The 25,825-nt window shown below is 43.0% G+C and overlaps 1 protein-coding gene across 1 annotated transcript in view; it reads right to left on the bottom strand.

Annotated features, from left to right (window-relative positions):
• The window catches only part of dusp3a (dual specificity phosphatase 3a), a 28,750-nt gene extending 10,605 nt beyond the window's left edge, over positions 1–18,145 (bottom strand). Inside the window, exons 1-2 of the mRNA XM_060939875.1 lie at positions 17,832–18,145; positions 8,210–8,442 (exon numbers count right to left, since the gene is read on the bottom strand). Coding sequence (XP_060795858.1) covers positions 8,210–8,442; positions 17,832–18,007 — 409 coding nt within the window. The 5' untranslated portion in view covers positions 18,008–18,145. The remainder of the gene's footprint in view (positions 1–8,209; positions 8,443–17,831) is intronic.
• Between the last annotated feature and the right edge of the window lie 7,680 nt (positions 18,146–25,825).

Raw genomic sequence — 25,825 nt, 5'->3', positions numbered from 1 at the left:
CTGACATCAGGTGTAGTGATTCTGCCACTTACCCTCCCTGACTCCACCCTCCTGTCACAGACCGGTGCTTGACCACGCCCCCACTGCCACAGGCATACAGTACAAAAAAAAAAAAAAAAAACTCAAAATATTAGAATATTTAATTTCAAGTTTGAGTAAAACAGTATGAACACACAGTATCTCTCGGTCTAGTTCAGTACACACAACCACAATCATGGGGGAGACTGCTGACTTGACTGTTGTCCAGAAGATGATCACTGCTGCCCTCCACAAGGACGGTAAGCCACAAAAGGTCATTGCTGAAAAGGGTGGCTGGAAAAGGTGCACAAGCAACAGGGATGGCCGCAGTCTTGAGAGGATTGTCAAGAAAAGTTGATTCAAGAACTTGGGAAAGCTTCACAAGGAGTGGACTGAGGCTGGTGTCAGTGTATCAAGACCCATCATGAACAGACATCTTCAAGAAAGGGGATACAAATTTCGCATTCCTAATATCAAGCTTCTCCTGAGCCAGAGACAATGTCAGAAGTGTCTTATCTGGGCTAAGGAGAGAAAGAAATGGACTGTTGCTCAGTGGTCCAAAGTCCTCTTTTCAGATGAAAGTACATTTTGCATTTAATTTGGAAATCACGGTTCTATAGTCTGGAGGAAGAGTGGAGAGGCACAGAATCCAAGCCCAGTGTGAAGTTTCCACAGTCTGTGATGATTTGGGGTGCCATGTCATCTGCTGGTGTTGGTTCACTGTATTTTATCAAGTCCAAAATCAACACAGCCATCTACCAGGAGATTTTAGAGCACTTCATGCTTCCATCTGCTGACAAGCTTTTTGGAGATGCTGATTTCCTTTTCCAGCAGGACTTAGCACCTACCCACAGTGCCAAAACTACTACCAAATGGTTTGCTGACCATGATATTACTGTGTTTGATTGGCTAGCCAACTTGCCTGACCTGAACCCCATAGAGAATCTATGGGGTATTGTCAAGAGGAAGATGAGAAACACCCGACCCAAAAATACAGATACGCTGAAGGCCACTATCAAAGCAACCTGGGCTTCAATAACACCTCAGCAGTGCCACAGACTAATCACCCCCATGCCACACCACATTGATACAGTAATTCATGGTAAAGGAGCCCCAACCAAGTATTGAGTGTATAAATGAATATACTTTTCAGAAGTTGGACATTTCTGTATTGTAAATCCTTTTTTGATTGATCTTAGGGAATATTCTAATAATTTGAGATACTGGATTTCTGATTTTCATGAGCTATAAGCCATAATCATCAAAATTAAAAGAAAAAAGGCTTTAAATATTTCACTTTACATGTAATGAATATAGAATATATGAAAGTTTACCTTTTTTAATTAAATTATGAAAAAAAGAACTTTTTCATGGTATTCTAACTTTTTGAGATGCACTAGTGTGTGTGTGTGTATATATTATATATATATATATATATATATATATATATATATATATATATATATATATATATATACACACACACACACACACACTAGTGGTGGTGGTATCCATGTCATCCTCAAGCTCGGGTCCTCTACCAGAGGCCTGGGAGTTTGAGGGTTCGGCGCAGTATCTTCGATGTTCCTAGGACTGCGCTCTTCTGGACTGAGGCTTCAGATGTTGTTCCTGGGATTTGCTGGAGCCACTCTCCCAGTTTGGGGGTTACTGCCCCAAGTGCCCCCACTACCACGGGGACCACGCAACCCTTGACCTTCCACATCTGTTCCAGCTGCTCTTTCAACCCTTGATACTTCTCAAGTTTCTCATGTTCCTTCTTCTTGATGTTGGCGTCAGCTGGGATCGCCACATCTATCACCACCACCACCCTCTTCTGCTCTTTGTCCACCACCACTATGTCCGGTTGGTTAGCCAGGATCTGTTTGTCAGTCTGGAAGCTGAAGTCCCACAGAACCTTGGCCCTGTTATTCTCAGCCACCTTCTGTGGTATGGCCCATTGGGACTTGGGTACTTCTATTCCATACTGGTTGCAGATGTTCCTGTATACTATCCCAGCCACTTGGTTGTGCCTCTCCATGTACGCTGATCCAGCTAGCATCTTACACCCCGCTACTATGTGCTGGACTGTTTCAGGGGCTTTTTTGCACAGTCTGCATCTTGGGTCTGATCTACTCTGGTAGATCCTGGCCTCTATGGCTCTTGTGCTTATGGCCTGTTCTTGTGCTGCCATGATTAGTGCCTCTGTGCTGTCTGTCAGTCCTGCATTATCCAGCCACTGGTAGGATTTCTTGATATCAGCCACTTCCTCTATCTGACAGTGGTACATGCCATGCAGGGGTTTGTCCCTCCAGGTTGTCTGTTCCTCCTCCTCCTCTGCATTCTCATCAGGGTTCTGCTGCCTGAGACATTCACTTAGCAGTTCATCCTTTGGGGCCATCTTTCTGATGTATTCTCGGATTTTCGATGTTTCATCATGGACCGTGGTCTTGATGCTCACTAGCCCTCGGCCTCCCTCTTTCCGCTTAGTGTATAGTCTCAGGGTGCTGGACTTGGGGTGGAACCCTCCATGCAGGGTGAGGAGCTTTCTAGTCTTGATATCTGTGGCTTCTATCTCCTCCTTTGGCCAGTTTATGATACCAGCAGGGTATCTGCTGACTGGTAGTGCATACATGTTGATGGCTTGGACCTTGTTCTTACCATTCAGCTGACTTTTCAGGACCTGCCTTACTCTCTGGAGGTATTTGGCTGTGGTTGACTTCCTTGTGGCCTCTTCATGGTTTCCATTAGCCTGTGGGATGCCAAGGTACTTGTAGCTGTCTTGGATATCACCTATGTTGCCCTCTGGTAGGTCAATCCCCTCAGTCCGGATCATCTTGCCTCTCTTTGAGACCATCCGGCCACACTTGTCCAATCCGAATGACATCCCTATGTCATCGCTGTAGATCCGGGTGGTGTGGCTCAGCGAGTCTATTTCTCGCTCGTTCCTGGCATACAACTTGATGTCATCCATGTAGAGCAGGTGGCTGATTGTTGCCCCACTACGGAATCGGTACCCGTAGCCGCTCTTCGTGATGATCCGACTGAGGGGGTTCAGGCCCATGCAGAACAGCAGTGGTGATAGCGCATCTCCTTGGTATATGCCGCACTTAATGTTGACTTGGGCAATAGGTTTTGAGTTGGCCTCTAGGGTTGTCTTCCACATTTCCATTGAGTTCTGGATGAAGGTCCTTAGGTTCCTGTTGATCTTATACAGTTCCAGACATTCCAGTATCCATGTGTGTGGCATTGAGTCGTAGGCTTTCTTGTAGTCAATCCAGGCAGTGCACAGGTTGGTCTGTCTCTTCTTACAGTCTCGGGCGACTGTTCTATCGACCAGTAGCTGGTGCTTGGCTCCTCTGGTGTTACTGCCAATTCCTTTCTGTGCCTCGCGCATGTATTGAGCCACATGCTTACTCATTTTTGCCGCAATGATGCCTGACAGGGCCTTCCATGTTGTGCAGAGACAGGTAATTGGCCGGTAGTTGGATGGGATGGGTCCCTTCTGGGGGTCCTTCATGATTAGGACTGTCCTGCCTTGGGTTAGCCATTCTGGGTGGGTCCCATCCCTCAGCAGCTGGTTCATCTGTGCTGCTAGGCGTTCATGGAGTGCAGTTTGCTTCTTCAGCCAGTACGTATGGATCATATCGGGGCCTGGTGCTGTCCAGCTCTTCATCTTTGATACTCTTTCTTGGATGTCTGCTATTGAGATGGTTACTGGTTCTTGTTCTGGGAGGTTGCTATGGTCAGCTCTTAGGTCCACTAACCATTGGGCATCGGTGTTGTGTGATGCCTTTCCAGTATTTTTCCACCTCAGCTCTTGGTGGGTCTGACCGGTTGTTGTTTCCCTGGCTGGTTCAGTGGAGAACAGCTTGTTTATTCTCCTGGCCTCTCCCTCCTTGGTGTATCTCTTCAACCGGGTGGCCAGAGCTGTTAGTCACTGTTTGGCAGTTTCGAGTGCCTCTGGTATGGAGAGTGAGTTGTACTTCCTGGGTACCCCTTTATTCACCATGTTCCCTTTCTGTAGTTCAGCTAGCTGGCTAACTTCTCTCCGTGCTGCCTTTATCTTGGCCTCTAATCGTCTCTTCCATGGTGGATACTGTTTGTTATGTCCCGAGCCCACCTTGTGTCCAAGCATCTCCATGATTACTGTTGCTGTACTGTGTATCAGCTTGTTGGTCTCAGTGATGGTTCTTGTGGAGATTGTCTTCAGAGCAGCATTCACATCTACTAGTAGATCTTCTAAAGGTACTTGGAAACTCAGCTTCGGTATTCGTCGGGGGCTCCAGGTTTCCAGTTGGGTCACGATCTTCCTTCTCAGGTCAGCAGCTCTTGTGTTGAGGCTGTTAGCTGTTGGGGCTTGGTACCCAATCTCTGGTTGTGGGGATGATGATGACATCTCCCCGCTGACCTGTCTTCCTGGCTCCCCCTTGCCGTAGCATCGTTGTTGTATTTCATTAATCTCTAGTTGTGATAGTAGATTTCGACTACGGATGTTGGAACACTGGGCTAATAGCTGTTTCTTTGTTAGCCTTGATTGTGGGTTTCGAAGTATCCAATGGTCCCACATTCGCTGCATGTATCCCCTCTCTCTGGGATTGCTTGTATAGTAGCATTCCAGCAATTCCGTATTTTCTGTCCTCGTCCATTGATGTCTTGTTCCAGTAGCCCATTTCTCATCAGTTTGCCCTGGTTCCCTAGCAACTGACGCAGATCTTGTTGACCCGGGCGACGTTTGAGCCGGTATGACTATCAGTTATGTCTTCACTCATTCCTGAGGTAGGCTGATACATCATGAGGGGTCTTGCCTAAGGACCTTTACTGGATGATGTTTTGCCCCGACCGGGATTCGAACCCCGATCTCCTGCGTCGTAGTCAGTGAGCATTACCACTGTACTATCCAGCTTTTTTTAATATATAAATAAGATAGTGTGTGTGATATGAGTACACGAAAGTGTAAACGTGTATTCTGCGATAATCATGTATACTGCGCGCATATATTATATATATGCACAGTATACATGATTATCGGAGAATACACATTTACACTTTCGTGTGTCTTGAGCATTGGCTTTTATCCAGACAGGGATTATCCACAATAATGTAAAACTGCAATTGTTTATTCATCCAATACATTTAAACAGATTTAAATCTGTTTTCTAAGATACAGTTTAATAAATGTCTGTACCTCACAATACATTCCATCATTATGTGGTCCATGAATGCCTTTATGGAATTAAAAAAATGACATCATGACTATGATTTTTTTTTAATACTGACACAATCTGTTCCAGACAATAAGAAGACACAATAAATGACATAGGACACTGGTGGTCAAGTGGAATGAGCTGATTTGCATATTTCACATATATTGGCCATTGGGTTTTAGTCCAGCTCCCTGTAGACACATTTCTCAAGTGTAAATGCATATGGGTAAAATCTTAAAGATACAATGCAAATACAAGAATGATGAAACAAACCAGATATAAACAGGATCTAATGCAATCCTGCAACAGTGACCTTCCACTAACTATAACCTTTCGCACATGTTATTGCAAACCTGAGCAGATGTTCTCTCCAGTGCAAGATCAATGTGTGTCTTGTGCTCTGACACTCCCTGGTCTCATTAAGATTCAGTGACTCGGTCTGTTCACAGAATGTCACCGAGCATTCTCTGAACACAACAGTCATGAATGTGAGCAGGGAAACAGGGCCGGGGTACAGCAAATAATCAGAGATTTCTGTGCTTCTGCTCAAATTCTCACTTAAATGATTGGGGTCCTCTTTAACATGTCTTGGTTCTGGTCAAGAATGCTGATACTTTATAATAATTCTTCTGCTTTGTCACAGCTGGCATAAAATCCATGGCACAAAACATGAGGTTAAGGGAACAAATTAATAATAATAATAATAATAATAATAATAATAATAATTTTTTTAAAAAGTAATAGTCACAGAAAAAATTGTGTCAGTAAAGAAAAAATGATCTAAAAACCACATTTTCAGACAAAAATATCCTGAGAAAAACTTACCAGCCAGTGTTGTCATAAAACTATCTGTAGTTTATCTAAGACTACTGATATATTTTTATTGTTTAGTGCTCTCTACTGCTCTTAAGGTAATTTTTAAACTTTTTTCCTTACATGTACCGCATACTCCATTCACACATATTTTCCACTGTTATGCTGTAATGATGTCGTGGGGGAATGGGAGAAAAATGGCAAACTCAAACCTAATAACATTTACAGTAATCTTTTGCTATGGCTCCAGTGGGAATTGGAGCCATCACATTTATGTGTTGTGAGCAGTCGTGACATGGCTGGCAGTGATGTAATGATATTGCGACAGAACTACTCGTACTGCTTTAATGTAAAGCAACTGGCAGTAAACTCAACAACAAGAAAAGAAAACCTCAGCAGATATACAAAAAAAAAGTGTTGTAAATAGCCTCTCTTTGAACAAAAATGTTCAGGAACAGAAAGACAACTCTCACCAGAGACGTGATGCAGCTCGACTTGTGCTATGTTGCTAACGAGCGAAGGTCTCCACTTGGGCTTTTCACAACATTGGACTATGCGTCATAGCCGGTCTCATGTTTTACACATCTCGCGGAAGATCACGCTCTATAATATTCCATTAAATACAGGTAGGTGGGAATATATGATATACGTTACTTTTCCGTAAAGACTGTGGGGGAATGAAAATCTGTCCATGTTGTTTTTAACGGCTTTCATAAGTGAAATGAGCTTAAGACTTTGGTACAGAACTACACACAATATATGTATTATGAATTATTAAATTAATTATATTTAGAAATAAGTTTCATTTTTGAAATTGCAATATGTTGTCAGACAAATGCAAACAAAAGACAATTGAACAAACCAATTAAGAGTAATAAAATTAAGCAGAAATTAAAAGCAGGCAACGTTTAAATAAAAGATTTAATAGCTATTCCACGAAATCGAGACTTACATGAGCTGATAGCCGACGAGGTATGTGGTGCCGAGTAGGGTATAAGCCATATACGACAAGATTGAGTGGAATAACTTATTCTAGCCACATTCACTGGATTTTGAGAAACAGAGCATTTTTATGTTAATTTTTTGCAAATTCAAAAAAAAAAAAAAATTTCAAAACGTCCGACAAAATCATTTCAGCTTAGAATGTAACAAACCGGCGAAATGACCGTAGCAATTTGTAAAAAATTCTATAATAATAATTCTTGAAAAATAAAAAGATACATTGTTACCATCAAATACTTTTATTTTTGCTGCTTTTTTTGAGGTTTTGTTTTCGAGTGGAGTTTTTATTTTGTCCTCGGTTGGTTCAGCAACATGCGCCACCATTTTGTTTTTCTCTACTCACAATATATGAGCTGAGATCCTAGTCGTAAAGTAGCCAATCAGAGCGCACGATTGCTCATATCCAGTGAATCTCATCTCATCTCATTATCTCTAGCCGCTTTATCCTTCTACAGGGTCGCAGGCAAGCTGGAGCCTATCCCAGCTGACTACGGGCGAAAGGCGGGGTACACCCTGGACAAGTCGCCAGGTCATCACAGGGCTGACACAGACACAGACAACCATTCACACTCACATTCACACCTACGGTCAATTTAGAGTCACCAGTTAACCTAACCTGCATGTCTTTGGACTGTGGGGGAAACCGGAGCACCCGGAGGAAACCCACGCGGACACGGGGAGAACATGCAAACTCCACACAGAAAGGCCCTCGCCGGCCCCGGGGCTCGAACCCAGGACCTTCTTGCTGTGAGGCGACAGCGCTAACCACTACACCACCGTGCCGCCCATCCAGTGAATGTGGATAGAATTATTAATAATAGCCCAGTACATTGAGAATATAATGGGGCTCATTTCCTTGAATATTCCTAGTTGAGGTAATTACAGTGCTTTACTGGTTTCTCAGTTTCCAGGCACAGTAATTGTCAGTTTATCAAACAATTAATATAACCGTGAAAAGCCTGGTTTCAGTCAACTCTGCCGTGTATGCATCTGTCTGAGCAGCGCTCCAGTCCATAGATAAATGTGAGCTATGAATACCGTGCATACTTTCAAACTTGGAAAATTACACCTCAAAAATACATATAGATATATTTGAAGAGGAATTACTCCTGGTGTGTAATAGAGAAGGACTTGTTCGCAAAAGTATATAATAACCAAGATTTGTGACATACCTTTTCCATTTGCGTGTGCCAAAGCCTTATCAATAAAGTCAGCCCCTTCCTCAAAGAAGGCACTGAGGTTAAACTGTTCCGTGTCATTGGCCTTTATGCCATGGTATGTGATCCCACTTCCTGCATAGAACTCAGCATTGGTGTTCACATGCATGAAGGAGTTGCCCTCTGCTGTGTTGAGTATGTGTGTGATGCCAAGCCGCTGTAGACGCATCACATTCTGGGCCACAAACCTGATGAGCAGAAAAAGAACTCGCATGAGCCTCATCTTATCCACAGAAATTCTGACAGTGCTGACTCAGTTAGGTTTAACACTCTGTCATTTGAAGAATAAAACAACTGAAAAGGCTCTTTTTTTCCCTTTCACTAACTGAACTACATTGAATATGAATAACTTTTGCATCTTCCTTTCTTCGTTACAGACACATGCACATTACCATATCATTACATAAATTATTAATGGTTCTATAATGGCGCTCTTGCTACTTAGTGTTCATTGCATACTGTAAAATCCAGAGAGTTTAAGAAAAGCTTCTTCTACTGCCACTATTTGACATGCTTAGCTGGAACCTGACAGGAATAAATTGTGGAGCCACTTTTAGACAGTGGAGATGTCAATCCATGTTACTGAACCTCAAGGGACAGCAGTGTTCTAAACCACTACAGACACAGCAATGAGATCTTGGCTGCTACCCAAAGGCATATAAAGAGACACAGGCTCTGAGCACCATGCCCAAAATAGGGTTTTGAGGGAGAGAAAGAAAACAAGACAAGAGAAAATGCTTGCAAGCAGAGTGGAGTGCTCAGTGATCATGCAGTTGCATTGCTTCCATTCTGCTCTAGCACCTGCAACATTTTCATCTTCATCCAGGCTAGGCCTTTTATATCTCTTTTTTTCAGTCATATGCTATACTGGAACATGATCCAATCCAAGTACAAACATAAATGGCTATGTAGACAGATGAATGAAGGAATAATGAGTTGCATTTTACCAAAAAGATAAAGTTCACTTCCTCCCAAAACTATTCACTAATGTAATAGATCCCATTTGCTTAACATAATCACCATCTTCTGCATGTTTTGCTTCAGCAGTAATTACAATATAATACCTTACAAATACTAGCTACAAAAAAAACCTCCCCCATTATTACTTAATAAGTTGAGGGGTTATGAACTCCAATGTGATGATCAAGTGTGAAGCCTGATCTAATCCCCAAAAACAATCAAATTTTCACCCTGAACTAGTCTATCCACTGAGAGCTGCAGGAGATTGCAGTCATACTTCTCAGGCCCTGTCCACACGGCAACGGATTCAGGTGACTCCGATACAATTGCTTATCGTTTAGGCCTGGCGTCCACACGGCGCCGGCGTTTTGGGTGCCCAAAACGCAATCTTTTTGAGAACGGGTTCCAGAGTGGAAAGATCTGGCAACGTTGCCGTTGTGAAGTCGTCTGGATGAGTAAAACGGATTTGTTTACGATGACGTCACAACCACATGACTGAATGCTTCACGCCGGGTAGAAGTGTAACGAATATCACCAGGAAAAAGCCTTACAGAGCACTAGTGAAAGTGAAACACGAGCTTGGATATTATTATTATTATTATTATTATTATGTTCAGTGTTAGTTCACAGTAGTAATGCAAGAAGCAGAATAGTGACAGTAATAGTGAAGCAAAAACATGCAATTGTACAAACACTGCAGCTCTACAGCAAAATATTCATTTATAAAATGGTCTGATTCTTAACACCAGTAGTGCCAATGATCTCATTGCGATGCGAGTTGTCAAGAAATCCTATAACTTGGTTCATGAAACGCGCTTACAAAATATTTTCACTGTGAATATTTATTGTGTAATGCCTGGTGCAAAGTGAGAGAGAGAGAGAATAGCCCTTAGGGCAGAGTCAATCCCGCCAGCAAAAATAAGGAGCGATCTCACCTCTTCAGATGATGGTTTAAGTCCTACAGTACATTCCTCAAAAAAGGGCGTAGAAAAGCAAATTAATCCATCAACGTGTATCATTCAATTTATTCCGGACAATTAAAGACGCCGCCTTCCGCGTACGTCATCCTCGTCGCCATTTTGGAAAGGTCAAAGCGGAGAATAAAGATTAGCTGCGTTTAACTGTACCAACAGGTTTACCGTCCAAAGGAGATCACATGGGATTACCTTTCACAGGTGAGAAACAGCAAATTAATCCATCAACGTGTAGTATTCAATTTATTCCGGCCCATTAAAGACGCCGCCTTCCGCGTACGTCATCCTCGCCGCCATATTGGAAAGGTCAAAGCGGAGAATAAAGATTAGCTGCGTTTAACTGTACCAACAGGTTTACTGTCCAAACGAGATCACATGGGATTACCTTTCACAGGTGAGACTGGAAAAATACTTTTCATTGTATTTGGTCATTATAATGTAATTTTACGAACAGATTTTCCTGACTTTGTGGCTAATATGAAGTCTCGCGCATAATAGTTTATGCGCATGCGTCCTTACTTCTATTCCCATACGAAAAAGAACAGTAAAGAACTTATAAGAGTTTACCACTGTCTTAGTAGTAAATCCTTATAAATATAAGGATAAATCCTTATAAGGATTTATAAATAAATATATATGCCATGTATGATTTACTCCTGAAAGTGGCCCATTTTGCATTTTCCTCATACAAATTTTTTATGAAAATCTAGTATGTATGAAGTGAACATTGTGCATGGTTTTTACAGATAATGTGTATGATGAATTACACCGTCTTTGTATGCTTCATGTAATGTTTGCAGTTTTAAATTATATTTTACAGTTTAAAATGTATATGCCTTTTATATGTAAATCCACATATGTTTGTGTTGGATTTACATATAAAAGGCATGTACATTTTAAACTGTAAAATATAATTTAAAACTACAAACATTACATGAAGCATACAAAGACAGTGTAATTCATCATACACATTATCTGTAAAAACCATGCACAATGTTCACTTCATACATACTAGATTTTCATAAAAAATTTGTATGAGGAAAATGCAAAATGGGCCACTTTCAGGAGTAAATCATACATGGCATATATATTTATTTATATTTATAAGGATTTACTACTAAGACAGTGGTAAACTCTTATAAGTCCTTTACTGTTCTTTTTCGTATGGGTTGTTCTGGTGTGTCCGAAGGGACCGTCTTACAGCGCCCCTAGAGGTGTGGCATGTGTATTGCATCGTTTTCAGCAAGCGTTGCGTTGCCATATGGACCTGATTTCTACTGATCGTTGCCCATTTGGAGGCGATATTTTTTTTTAAATAACATCACGTTGCCGTTGTCGTGTGGATGTGGCCTCAGTGGCCTGCTGTGCTCCCTCACCCCCAGCTCAATGCACTCTCGACACATACATTATTAATAGAATCCTCACAAAGAGGTGAAGCATGCCTACAACAGAAACCACTCCACAACACATCTCCTACCGTATATGCCTGGTCCTGTTAAAAAGTGCTTAATATTGACAAAAGATAAGCATCAAAGTAGACTGTTAAGGTGATGAGTATCATCTAATAAATATTAGTACTCTGGTTTCTAACTTGTGCACTACTGCGTAATAACTAGTTTAATTTGTTGGAGTAGAATTAATTTACAAAATATCTACAAAAATTAATCTACGGAAAAAAAAATCCTATAAAGTTCTTTTCATTTCAAAGGTCATCATCTCTGTGGCATCTAATCCTTCAACACTGGGTATTTCAACAAAATCAATACCACCTTTGTCATAGACTGCTCTATAGACAAGTTGGTTTCAATGAATAAATATCGTCTCGTCCGCTTATCCGGGGCCGGGTCGCGGAGGCAGCAGTCTGAGCATGGAAGCCCAAACTTCCCTTTCCCCAGACACCTCGACCAGCTCCTCGGGAAGAACACTGAGGCGTTCCCAGGCCAGCCGAGAGACATAGTCCCTCCAGTGTGTCCTGGGTCTTCCCCAGGGGGACATGCCTGGAACACCTCCACAGGGAGGTGTCCAGGAGGCATCCGAAAGAGATGCCCGAGCCACCTCAGCTGATTCCTCTCGATGTGGAGGAGTAGCGGCTCTACTCCAAGCTCCTCGAGTGACTATGCTTCTCACCCTAAGGGAGCGCCCAGCCACCCCGTGAAGGAAACTCATTTCGGCCGCTTGTATCCGCGATCTTGTTCTTTCGGTCATTACCCAAAGCTCATGACCATAGGTGAGAGTCGGAACGTAGCTCGACCAGTAAATCTAGAGCTTCGCCTTTTGGCTCAGCTCCTTCTTCACCACAACAGAGCGGTAAAGCGACCGCATCACTGCGGAGGCTGCACCGATCCGCCTGTCGATCTCGCTCTATCCTTCCCTCACTTGTGAGCAAGATCCCGAGATACTTAAACTCCTCCACTTGAGGCAGGACTTCTCCACCAACCTGGAGAGGGCAAGCCACCCTTTTCCGGTCGAGAACCATGGCCTCAGACTTGGAGGCGCTGATTCTCATCCCAGCTGCTTCACACTCGACTGCAAACCGCCCCAGTGCATGCTGAAGGTCCCAGTTTGAAGAAGCCAACAGGACATCATCATCCGCAAAAAGCAGAGATGAAATCCTGTGGTTCCCAAACAGGAGTCTCTCTGGCCCCTGGCTGCGCCTAGAAATTCTGTCCATAAAAATTATGACCAGAACCGGTGACAAAGGGCAACCCTGCCGGAGTCCAACATGCACTGGGAACAGGTCTGACTTACTGCCAGCAACACAAACCAGACTCCTGCTCCATTCGTATAGGGACCGGACAGCCCTTAGCAAAGAGCCCCGAACCCCATACTCCCGAAGCACCCCCCACAGAATACCACAAGGGACACGGTCGAATGTCTTCTCCAGATCCACAAAGCACATGTGGACTGGTTGGGCAAGCTCCCATGAACCCTCGAGCACCCTATGAAGGGTATAGAGCTGGTCCAGTGTTCCGCGACCAGGACGAAAACCACATTGTTCTGCCTGGATCCGAGGTTCAACTATCGGCCGAATTCTCCTCTCCAGTACCCTGGAGTAAACCTTCCCGGGGAGGCTGAGAAGTGTGATTCCCCTATAATTGGAGCACACTCTCCGGTCCCCTTTCTTAAAAAGAGGGACCACCAACCCAATCTGACACTCCAGAGGCACTGTCCCCAACCGCCACGCGATGTTGCAGAGGTGTGTCAGCCAAGACAGCCCCACAACATCCAGAGACTTGAGATACTCAGGGCGGATCTCATCCACCCCCGGTGCCTTGCCACCGAGGAGCTTGCAAACCACCTCAGTGACTTCGGCTTGGGTAATGGACGAGTCCACCTCCGAGTCATCAGCCTCCGCTTCCTCAATGGAAGATGTGATGGTGGGATTGAGGAGATCCTCGAAGTATTCCTTCCACCGCCCAACAACATCCCCAGTCGAGGTCAACAGCTCCCCACCCGCACTGTAAGCAGTGTTGGCAGAGTACTGCTTCCCCCTCCTGAGGCGCCAGACGGTTTGCCAGAATTTCTTCGAGGCCGACCGACAGTCCTCCTCCATGGCCTCACCGAACTCCTCCCAGTTCCGAGTTTTTGCCTCTGCAACTGCCCGAGCTGTGGCACGCCTGGCCTGCCGATACCCATCAGCTGCCTCAGGTGTTCCGGAGGCCAACAAGGCCCGATAGGACTCCTTCAGCTTGACAGCATCCCTTACTTCCGGTGTCCACCACCGGGTTCGGAGATTGCTGCCACGACAGGCACACAGACCTTGCGGCCACAGCTCCGAACAGCCGCATCTACAATGGAGGCAGAGAACATGGTCCACTCAGACTCAATGTCCCCCGCCTCCCTCGGAAGCTGGGAGAAGCTCTCCCGGAGCTATAAATGAAAAAATATAGGAAACATATTTCACTGACTTTTTAACACATCACATTTTGGCCTGCTTAAAAGTGCCAAGAAGCTGAAATAGTGACACACTGAAGCCTGGAGTGTTGGACTTGCCAAGCTGGACAACAATGAGTGTTTTCAGCATTGTTCAACACTATGGATTTTTGCTCCGCATCTGTAGTATGTCATGTTTCATCTTCTCATTTCTATTTCAGTTGACAATTCAATACTTAAAACAAAGAAGCATGCCATAGCTTCCCAGCCTGAGAGGAACTTTATTTATTTACACTGGTATTTTAACAGGATGCTTCTTCACCAAAGTGATTTTCAAGAAGGTCCTGTACACTTATTACAGTATAAAAATGAAGGTTTAAGACAAAGTTTTGAATAGTCAGGTGAAACAAATTTAAAAATTATGAATGAAAGTGAAATTTAAGTGTAAAAAATGTAAAATTTAATCATATACATTGAAAGAATTTTGACTTAAACTTAGAAATATTAAAGCACTGTTTAAGTTTTAGATTGTTCCATTCTTTAATGGCTTGATATGGAATCCTTCGTTTTCCCCAATTTGTCTTCACAGCTGGTAGGGGAAAATCATGTCCATGTCTTGTATCATGACCATGCTCATTCATCGTAGTTAGCTTTAGATCTGACGATAATAGATTGTTTTTACACTTCAAGATATATATATAAATAACTTTTTCTAATCAGTGATCAGCTCACAAACGTAAGGATATGGAAATGAAAAAGTCCAAATCTGATTGTAACGTGGACTCTGACTAACAGCAATAAAACATCTTAAAAAGTGTTTGTATACACTTGGATAATTTTACAAAATACACATCACTGTTAAGCCTATAGTTGGATGTGACTAAACAAGAGCAAGAATGTTAGGCACGCTGACAGTTTATGCTCTAAATTTTCATTATATGTTTTTATATGTGTGTGTTCTAGAGATCCCCTTTAGTCTCCTGTCTACTCCAGTAGTGAACTGTTACTATTAGTGCTGGGACTTCAGCTCATCCAAAACTTAGTCAGACCCACCAAAAAAAGCAACAGGGCAAAGGATTTTGCAAGGGATTAGTGGCAGGCTGCCAGGTAGCTCCGTTGTGTGTAGTTGTCAATGTTGATTTTAAAAGTAACTAAGTAAATTACATAGGGAAATTAATACTGAAGTGCAAGTGAAAAATACTGTGGAGTGTGTGTGTGTGTGTGTGTGTGTGTGTGTGTGTGTGGAAGAAGAGTCTGGAGACAGAAATCTTAGTTTCTCGGTTGTTAGCCTGTGCTCACGAGAACACTCGCTTGACTGCTTTATTAGTATTCGCTAACGCTACTGATGAACACTACACCAGCTGGAAGGTGACTTCACTGTTGCACTGATGGTGCCAACTCATGGTTAAGCTCACGTTGGCCTTCGAGAAGACCTAGGGAGATAAATTTCTGGTCCCTCCCACTATAACTCAAAATCTGATTGGTTAATTTATCTGTCACTTCCTACATAAACATACACTGGCAAAGCCTTCTGTCCAGGCAATGAAGTCCTAACCAACGAGTGAGCCAGCTCTAAACTATTCTCGGCCTAGAGACAACACACAAAACAATCTCACTGGATAACTCTATTTTAATGTTTTCAGGACAGTAACTTTCATTTCTGAAGCAAATTTGATAGAAAATGAGGCCAAATTAGAAGAGAATAATTCTAATATAATTATGAAATAAATTAAAGAATGAAAGAAATTAAATATAACATTTAAAATGCTGACATGTTTGAGCCTTCTCTGAAGGCCTAGAAGGCCCTGATGGTTCCTCTCTGGTCTACTCAGTGGGACAGAAAATTAATCCCATCTTTACCTTCCTCATCTTTATGCATTGTTTTCTTTTAGCTGCTTAGCACTGGATGCACTGTTTGCTGGTCATATTGATTTTGGGCAGCTGAGACAGATAATATCATCTGCTGAAATGACCAACCTTGAATATATCCACATTTTGGGAAACAGTAAATACACACTTCTCATGCCTAGGGATGCTTCTACCAGTAGACGTGTGGATTCTGGTATGATGGCAAATAAGATAAAGAGCTAAAGTATGGCATAAAATTAATTTAGATAGGAGTTTAAATTTTGTTTAAAAAATTAAAAATAAATAAATAAGCAGTTGGTGTTCATTAATAGGCTACTGTTCCACTTTTTAATCTGTTTTATTCTCAGAATGAATATAGCATAATCTGTCATATAAATATAGAATAGAAGACCTTTGTCACTGCACAAATGTACAATAAAATTTAGTTCATCATAGGAAAGCAGAGCCGCTGTGTACATGCGCGCCACCACTCTTGGGCACTTCAGCCCAAGGCCGTCCCATGTTAACCTAACTGCATGTCTTTGAACTGTGGGGGGAAACTGGAGCACCCGTAGGAAACCCGCACAGACACAGGGAGAACATGCAAACTCCACACAGAAAGGCCCTCATTGGCCACTGGGCTCGAACCCAGAACGTTCTTGCTGTGAGGCAACAATGCTTACAATGTGTACACTTACACCACCATGCTGCCAAATATGAAGGACAGGTAGACTGTAGCAGATGCACCAAAAGTAAATTTGTCCCTTTTGTTCCATCCATCCATCATCTGTAGCCGCTTATCCTGTTCTACAGGATCGCAGGCAAGCTGGAGCCCATCCCAACTGACCATAGGCGAGAGGCAGGGTACACCCTGGACAAGTCGCCAAGTCATCGCAGGGCTGACACAGAGACAAACAACCATTCACACCTACAGTCAATTTAGAGCCCCCGATTAACCTAACCTGCATGTCTTTGGACTGTGGGGGAAACTGGAGCACCCGGAGGAAACCCACACAGACACGGGGAGAACATGCAAACTCCACACAGAAAAGCCCTCGTCAGCCGCTGGGCTCAAACCCAGGACCTTCTTGCTGTGAGGTGACAGTGCTAACCACTTACACCACCAAATACGAAGGAGGAGTCGACTGTAGCAGATGCACTAAAAGTAAATTTGTCCCTTTTGTTATTCAAAGAAAATAAGCCAAGCACATAACCGGCTACAGATAATGGATGGATGGATGGATGAGGGCGGCACGGTAGCGTAGTGGTTAGCACTGTTGCCTCACAGCAAGAAGGTCCTGGGTTTGAGCCCAGCGGCTGACAAGGGCCTTTCTGTGTGGCGTTTGCATGTTCTTCCCGTGTCTGCGTGGGTTTCCTCCGGGTTCTCCGGTTTCCCCCACAGTCCAAAGACATGCAGGTTAGGCTAACTGGTGGCTCTAAATTGACCGTGAGTATGAATGGTTGTCTGTGTCAGCCCTGCGATAACCTGGCGACTTGTCCAGGGTTTACCCCGCCTCTCGCCCATAGTCAGCTGGAATAGGCTCCAGCTCGCCTGCGACCCTGTAGAACAGGATAAGCGGCTACCGATGATGGATGGATGGATGGACACCCGAGCCACAACTCATTTGCTCTTTCCTTCCAGAGTACAGGCTTTGTTCAAATACTGCTTCATACCAACAGGAGAAACTGGGTCAATTAACCTACAAGACTGGAGCAGTGGTTTAACTCTCTGAGTGCCATGCTGGGAGACTGGTGGTGAAAGGTGATCAAAATGAACCCGCTCTGTTCTGAAGCCCTGAATAGTGTCATGTTTGAAAATAAAATCAGGATGGGCTGATGAACCCCAGTCTACCTGCCAGTGTAATTTACCGGAATGAAGGTAAACAGGTGAAAGCCCAGAACAGTAGGCCACCATAACTTACGCGTTACCGATGTAAATCCGAGGAAACACCTCGTTGAAATGTTGCGCTGGTAAACTGTAGACGCCGCTGCCGTCGGATAAAAGCTCGTTGAGATGCTGCACGGTGGCTTCGCCTTCTGGCACGCGCACTTCCGCCGCGAGCTTAGCGGGGCTTTGGTGCTGCTGCTGCTTCTTCATGTTTTCTAGACGCCTTGCAAGCCAAACAAGTGTCAGATTCGGCTCGTCAGTTTTTCATTGTGCTGCATTTTAGCTCCACTGGTGACGGTGGCGTTGTTTGCGCGCGGTGGCTTCCTTGTTTGTGCAGACACACCCCGATTGGCTCGAGGCGCTCAGACACTCCGGAGAGAGACAGACAGTGGCGGAGACACACCGAGAGCGGCGCGCGCGCTCAGGAACAAGTCCACGAGCGCTCCATTAAAGGGACCACGCGGTCACGCGCTCGCACGTACAGACGGGTGATCAATTAAAGAAAAATCAGTGCCATTTTATGCTGTTATGGGCATTTGAAGCTGGTAGGGCTTGCCAAACTTAAAGAATAATGAATATTGATTGCGGGGCGGCACGGTGGTGTAGTGGTTAGCGCTGTCGCCTCACAGCAAGAAGGTCCTGGGTTCGAGCCCCGGGGCCGGCGAGGGCCTTTCTGTGCGGAGTTTGCATGTTCTCCCCGTGTCCGCGTGGGTTTCCTCCGGGTGCTCCGGTTTCCTCCACAGTCCAAAGACATGCAGGTTAGGTTAACTGGTGACTCTAAATTGACCGTAGGTGTGAGTGTGAATGGTTGTCTGTGTCTATGTGTCAGCCCTGTGATGACCTGGCGACTTGTCCAGGGTGTACCCCGCCTTTCGCCCGTAGTCAGCTGGGATAGGCTCCAGCTTGCCTGCGACCCTGTAGAACAGGATAAAGCGGCTAGAGATGATGAGATGAGATGAATATTGATTGCACTGACACTAACTCTTCCGTCGAGGGGACATGGAGACCCATGTCCCCTCGACAGCAGAGTTAGTGTCAGTGCAATCAATATTCAAAGTTCTTTTGACTGATCATCTTCATCCTATATCGAAAGAAGGATGACAATGCCCCATCCCAAGAGGGCTCCAGGAATGGTTTGAAGAATATACAAATGCTGTAAATCATATGCTGTGACCTTCACAGTTACCACATCTAACCCAGTCGAACACCGATGGGAGATTTTGGACTGCTTCCATCCATCCATTATCTGTAGCCGCTTATCCTGTTCTACAGGGTAACAGGCAAGCTGGAGCCTATCCCAGCTGACTATGGGCGAGAAGTGGGGTACTCCCTGGACAAGTCGCCAGGTTATCGCAGGGCTGACACATAGACACAGACAACCATTCACACTCACACCTACGGTCAATTTAGAGCCACCAATTAGCTTAACCTGCATGTCTTTGGACTGTGGGGGAAACGGGAGCACCCAGAGAAGACCCACGCGGACATGGGGAGAACATGCAAACTCCACACAGAAAGGCCCCCGTCGGCTGCTGGGCTCGAACCCAGGACCTTCTTGCTGTGAGGCAACAGTGCTAACCACTACACTACCGTGCTGCCCCTTTGGGCTGCTTGTCCCTTAACAAAACACAAGTTGAAGAATTTTGGAAGAATGGTGTTCAGTAGCAGCTTGTCTATGAACAGGGAACCCATTAACATCGACTACATTTAAAACTTGTGCTGAAATACTTTTTTTTTCTCCCAACAACTGAAAAAACATTGACCGATAGAAACTAATATTCCATTGATTTGGATGCCTTCCTAGATGTTGTATGATTGCAGTCAGGCAGCATGCTCACTGCCCCTAAATAGCTCTACAGAGTTATTATTGCAGCTCAAAACTGGGAATTGCAACAAGCACTGATAGTCCACTGGTGTAGGAATCACACTGCCTCATGGTCTGGTCTGGGGATGAGAAGAGGACAGGATAGTTAAAGCTAGATAGCTTTTCGATTTCATAAAATCAGTGAAATTTAGTTCCCTCTGAAATTTGGTCATTGTGATACATGTTTATTTCTGTAATATCTCACGAAATATCAGGCCATTCTGTGGCTGGGAAGTTATTTAATTTGAGGGGATTCCCTCGCAAATAATGTGCATGAAATCACTTGCTTCACACAGTCAAGCAGACAGAGGAAGTTCATGTGTGCATGCGCAGGTTTACCTTTTTCTTCTTTTTCTTTTGAGTTTTAAGGCAGCTGGCATCCACAGTGTTGCATTACTGCCATCTACAGGTTTACCTTTGACCGTGCACTGACAGTTACATCATTCTGTCGCTAAACGAACAGTTGATCACACCGAGGTGCTCGCTGACCGATGATATTTATTAGTTTGGTCCTGCGTTTCCTTTCCTTCACAATATAACATCTTTTCTTCTCACTTTCCGTTACTGTAGTCGGTCTTTCACATTTCATTCGCACACTCGTGTCCTCCATTTTTCTCTCCTGTTTCAAATCTGTATCCCACAATGCCTTGCATGAACAGGGAAAGCCCACCATGTGATGCATGACGTAGTATCTTGAATTGGGTCACGGTGAAGCAGGAAAAAATAGTGGAGAATTTAGGGCCACATGGCCCTAAATTCATTAATTGTTCTCTTTTTTAAAAAATAATAAAATTGGAAGTCTGTGATTCAAATTCAGTGGCTTTCGGTCCGCTAAACAAAAATAATTAGGTGTCAGGGAAAATTATTTTTATGGCCTAAACTTGAAAAATCTGGAAGGCAGTCTACCTTAAAGGGGCCAGCTCACCCTCCCAGATTCCAATTAATTGTTTTTGTTTACATACAGGGCAATGTATGCACACTGGAGCAAAACCTCCACAAATTCACTGTTAGTGATCCCTTCAAAACCAATTTCAAACTTTTTCTTGATCTATATGTCATATGTGGAAGTTTTGAACACAGTATGCCTGGTATTTTCTTTCCTTCATGGCTGCTCACTAGATGGCTAAAACTGATTCTGGTCCATTACAACGGAATAACCATACAAAAAATGGAATGGATCAGTCAAAAGAATTTAAAAGGTTTCTGGGAAGGGTGAGATTTCCCCTTTAATAGTTTGCCAAGGTTGCAGTTTTTATGCCAAATTGGGCTAGTTTAAAAGTATTCTGTTGCTGCCATGATCTTGTTTTACAGCAAATAATTGGAATTTCATTCTAGTAAATTTCTGCAAACAGAGTGTAAGTGCAGGTAGTGTGTCTATGATGTACATAACCATTTCTATTGTAAGATATATTGCAAGGATTGGGAGAGGGAAATGGGAATTATGGAGTGGATAATCGGTACATCAGAAATGAGTGTGCACCACAATGAGTGTGTATTTTTTATTTATTTATTTATTTATTTAGATATAGATGGGCTGGAACTTTTGTTTAACCCTGGGAATCCTGGTTAATGATATTATCTTGTGTGTTCACACTGTGATAATGGTGACAGGAAGCACACCTGCTGTATCGAACAAAGTTGAATAAAGCTATGTCTAAAACTGTTCAAAACAAGCTGATAGACTGTATGCTGGATGACTAAGTTGCTGACTGTTAACTACCTCTCACTATCCTAGTCTAAAAACTCACTAGATAGTTTATAGCATAAGTCAAGTGTCTAGCATAATAGACTCTCCATTTAATTTTGTTTGAAGCCATGTCATTATTATTGTCATCTTGCCCCACCAAAATCTGTGGGCTGGAGCTGCCATTAACTGCAGTTCCAGAGATTTGTGGGATCAATGCCAAGGTGTATTGAAGTTGTTCTGGTGGCCCAACAACTTTATGTTGACACTTTATGGTGTTTTTTTCTTTAATTTGCCATTTTGTGCCTAGACAATGCCTTGAAAGAAATAACTTAATTTTTATTTTATTTTATTATATTATGTCCAGGACCGGGCAGCACGGTGGTGTAGTGGTTAGCGCTGTCGCCTCACAGCAAGAAGGTCCGGGTTCAAGCCTCATGGCCGGCGAGGGCCTTTCTGTGTGGAGTTTGCATGTTCTCCCCGTGTCCGCGTGGGTTTCCTCCGGGTGCTCCGGTTTCCCCCACAGTCCAAAGACATGCAGGTTAGGTTAACTGGTGACTCTAAATTGACCGTAGGTGTGAATGTGAGTGTGAATGGTTGTCTGTGTCTATGTGTCAGCCCTGTGATGACCTGGCGACTTGTCCAGGGTGTACCCCGCCTTTCGCCCGTAGTCAGCTGGGATAGGCTCCAGCTTGCCTGCGACCCTGTAGAAGGATAAAGCGGCTAGAGATAATGAGATGAGATGAGATGAGATGTCCAGGACCGGGCAGCACGGTGGTGTAGTGGTTAGCGCTGTCGCCTCACAGCAAGAAGGTCCGGGTTCGAGCCTCATGGCCGGCGAGGGCCTTTCTGTGCGGAGTTTGCATGTTCTCCCCATGTCCACGTGGGTTTCCTCCAGGTGCTCTGGTTTCCCCCACAGTCCAAAGACATGCAGGTTAGGTGACTCTAAATTGAGCGTAGGTGTGAATGTGAGTGTGAATGGTTGTCTGTGTCTATGTGTCAGCCCTGTGATGACCTGGCGACTTGTCCAGGGTGTACCCCGCCTTTCGCCCGTAGTCAGCTGGGATAGGCTCCAGCTTGCCTGCGACCCTGTCGCAGCGGCTACAGATAATGAGATGAGATTAGATCTGTCAGGGTTTTTTTATCCATAAGGGGGCGCTGCTCTCACATTAATCCTTCAAGCTTTTAGTTAAAGTTGAAGCTTCTTTAGTTGAAACTTGTGTTCATGCAGGCAATTTCATGCAACCATACTAAAATATCCCTTATTGCAAAATTATTTATGTACCTCAGTGTTCAGGGTGTTGAGTGCTCATACTGTTTTTATGCAATAAGTTAATTTATCTGTCCTAATCTTGAAACAGCACAAACAACAGCGTGGTTATTTATGTCTGATGGTGGTTGGAGGGTAGCAGTAAGAGTGACTAACAGAGATAAAGACTTGTGGAAAGATTTTACTTAGTGTCTTTAATCCAATAGATCTGTTACATAAGTAGGCCTAATTTAGGATGCCACACTATCCAATAGCTGACTTTGCAGACTGATCAGTGAAAGGAAAGTGAGAGGCTGATGTCTAAGGGCACATCAGTCTCACAGAGGCTATTGTGGATTTTATGAAAAAGTGCAGTAAATATAAATATTACATGCTTACTTTACCTACTGTCTCTACATTTGACATGTAACGTTCTTGCTCAACATTTTCTGTTGCCATAGTGATACAAGGAGTCTTACTTTACCATGGAAACAGGCATGTCATGATGATTTGTACCACCTTCGTTTTTCTTTCTCTATTTCATGATTTATGCATGCTTCTATCTATCTATCTATCTATCTATCTATCTATCTATCTATCTATCTATCTATCTATCTATCTATCTATCGTCTGTCTGTCTGTCTGTCTAACTTGTCTTGCACACCATGCTGGTGATGTTCTATTATAAATATCTGAGACAGAGGTCCTTAATAATAATAATAATAATAATAATAATAATAATAATAATATCCACTATATGTTTGGGTTTTTTAATGATCACATTCCACTAGACAGCTCATCTGCTTTGGCTTAGCTGTAAATCTGTAAAATATATGACTTATTAGGTACAAAAATGTTCGCAGAGGCCTCATGTGACTTTCTGCTGATCAGGTGCTTTGGTCTTTAGAGAAAATCTGCATCGTGTTACCCTGAGCAGTGCTGAACTGATGCATAAACACACACAGAATAGCTTATGTTACATCAGCGGTGTTGTGGGGAAAACTAATTGTATTCTCCTTAAGTGGGTTGTGGTTGTACACAAAGCTGAAATTCAGAAGACTGTAGATCATTTTCACCTATGTTACTGGCATTTGTTGAACACTAGGGCTCTCTCGCTCTCACACACACACACACACACACACACAAGCACAATCACCATAGAATATTCCCTGAATATATCAAAAACTGTATGCTGTTATTAGTAATATAGTTTTTAAATATAAGCTACAAAGTGAAAACAAGGACATCACTATTATTTCTTGCCTGACTTTGATCTGTCCTCTTTATTTGCCAGGTTTTCTAATACTCACTGAAACAGTCCTTGCCTAATGACCTTTGAAAAACAATCTAGCTTGCCCAGACAAAACCCCAACACAACTGACTCATGCAGAATATAACCATCTGCTAGCCAACACACACGTGGTCAGCAAGTCTGTCTTTTCAGAGGTGCTTGGAATATGTGTGTGTGGGGGTTTGGGGGTTTTTTTTTGTTTTGTGTGTGTGTGTGTGTGTGTGTGTGTGTGTGTGTGTGTGTGTGTGTGTGTGTGTGTGTGTGTGTTACCTGTGAGAAGCGAAGTCATGATGCTCCATGGTTATTATTGGGCTGATGTATCCCACAGACTTTAGCGTTTTTGTTTGCTTTTATAGAAAGAGGCCACATATTCATAATGTAAACACCAAGAGGTGTTTAAATGTGGTGTTGTGACATGAAACAGTGTTTTTTAGAATTTTAATGTTCTCTGTCTTGGCGATAGCTACATGAAGGGGTAAGTGTTACTTTAACAGCATTTATTTGTTAAAGATACAGTGGAGGCTTTATTCTAGAAGCCCATGCATAAACTAATGATATTTTTTAAATAATAATAATAATAATAATAATAATAATAATAATAATAATAATAATAATAAGTGGCATTAATGAAAAAACTATCTACTTTTTCACCATTCTTCAACAGCACAAGAGTGTATTTTAAGAAGAGCATTGCCTGTGTGCTTTGGCAAGAATGTGGTATTTTCCTCCTCCCTTTAATCCTGTGCCCCCCCCCAATCTGTATTGGAGTAACACATCCTCAAGCTAGTACTGCAGAGCAATGCTACTGGAAATCCCAAGCTTTATCTGCACTGTATTCTGACTTTATAATATAACAGTAAGAGTATCTCTGTCCCAGTATATCCTGTAGAGATGCAACAAATCTTTTTTTATGACCCACTGAGGCTTCCGTGTCTCAATTTTCAACCCCCAGTATTGAGGGTTGTGAGGGTCAAAAGCCATAACTGGGACAGATCATCTTAGTGCTTGCTCTAAACCACTTATTTAGGCTTAATATGTCTCATATTTCAGATTGTTACTACATGTAATAGTGTTACATACATGTAATACTTCATTCTTTCAGAATTTACAAAGCTGAAAATATGGAATTTGAAATTTCACTTTCAGCAGACCTCATAGACACAGTCTGAGAAACCATACACTACATTATTGTACAAGGGCATGTGCTTTTTCAATTTTGTCACACAGCACATGTAGTTAAGATATCTGCACTATTCATGAAGGTATCTGCATAGTGAGTGATAACAGTGTTAGAGAAAGCTGTGGCATATTGGTGCTTTGCAATAAAGGAACACTCCCTGTTCAATCAATCACATCCCTCTCATTATCTGTAAGTCTGCTTGTACAAGAGTTTAATATTATTTCACAACAGAATGTATGCTGTTTGTGTCAATATTACCTACCACTGGCCTCTTTTTAAAAATGAATAATCATCCTTGTCATTTTAGATGGGAGGCCTGAAGTCTAGTATCTATCAATAGTTTGACAATTACACTATTAGAGTTGAGTAATAAATTATATTCTTAGGTCTCTTATAATAATAATAATAAGAAGAAGAAGAAGAAGAAGAAGAGGAAGAAGCAGAATCTGTAAGTTGCTCTAGGGCATTTTTAAGTAAATGTTAATAATATTGGGTCATATTATCACACACATTGGGTCATATTATCACACACACACACACACACACACACACACACACACACACACACACACACATAATGGGAGATAGGGAGCTACATTAGTGTATTTTTCATCTATAATGCTCAACTGGCTTCATACTGTGTTTCCTCCAAATAGGAACCCTTTCATCCAAACCAAAAAACATTCTCAACAAATGGTTCTGCTGTCCTTTCATGTAATTTGTACTGTGATTAGACAATGTGTGCTTAGTCTATCTACTT

This window comes from Neoarius graeffei, chromosome 14 (genome assembly GCF_027579695.1).
Source record: "Neoarius graeffei isolate fNeoGra1 chromosome 14, fNeoGra1.pri, whole genome shotgun sequence".
In the NCBI taxonomy this organism is placed as follows: domain Eukaryota; kingdom Metazoa; phylum Chordata; class Actinopteri; order Siluriformes; family Ariidae; genus Neoarius; species Neoarius graeffei.
Note: the sequence above shows the minus strand (reverse complement) of the source record. Positions and strands in the feature narration are given on the sequence as shown.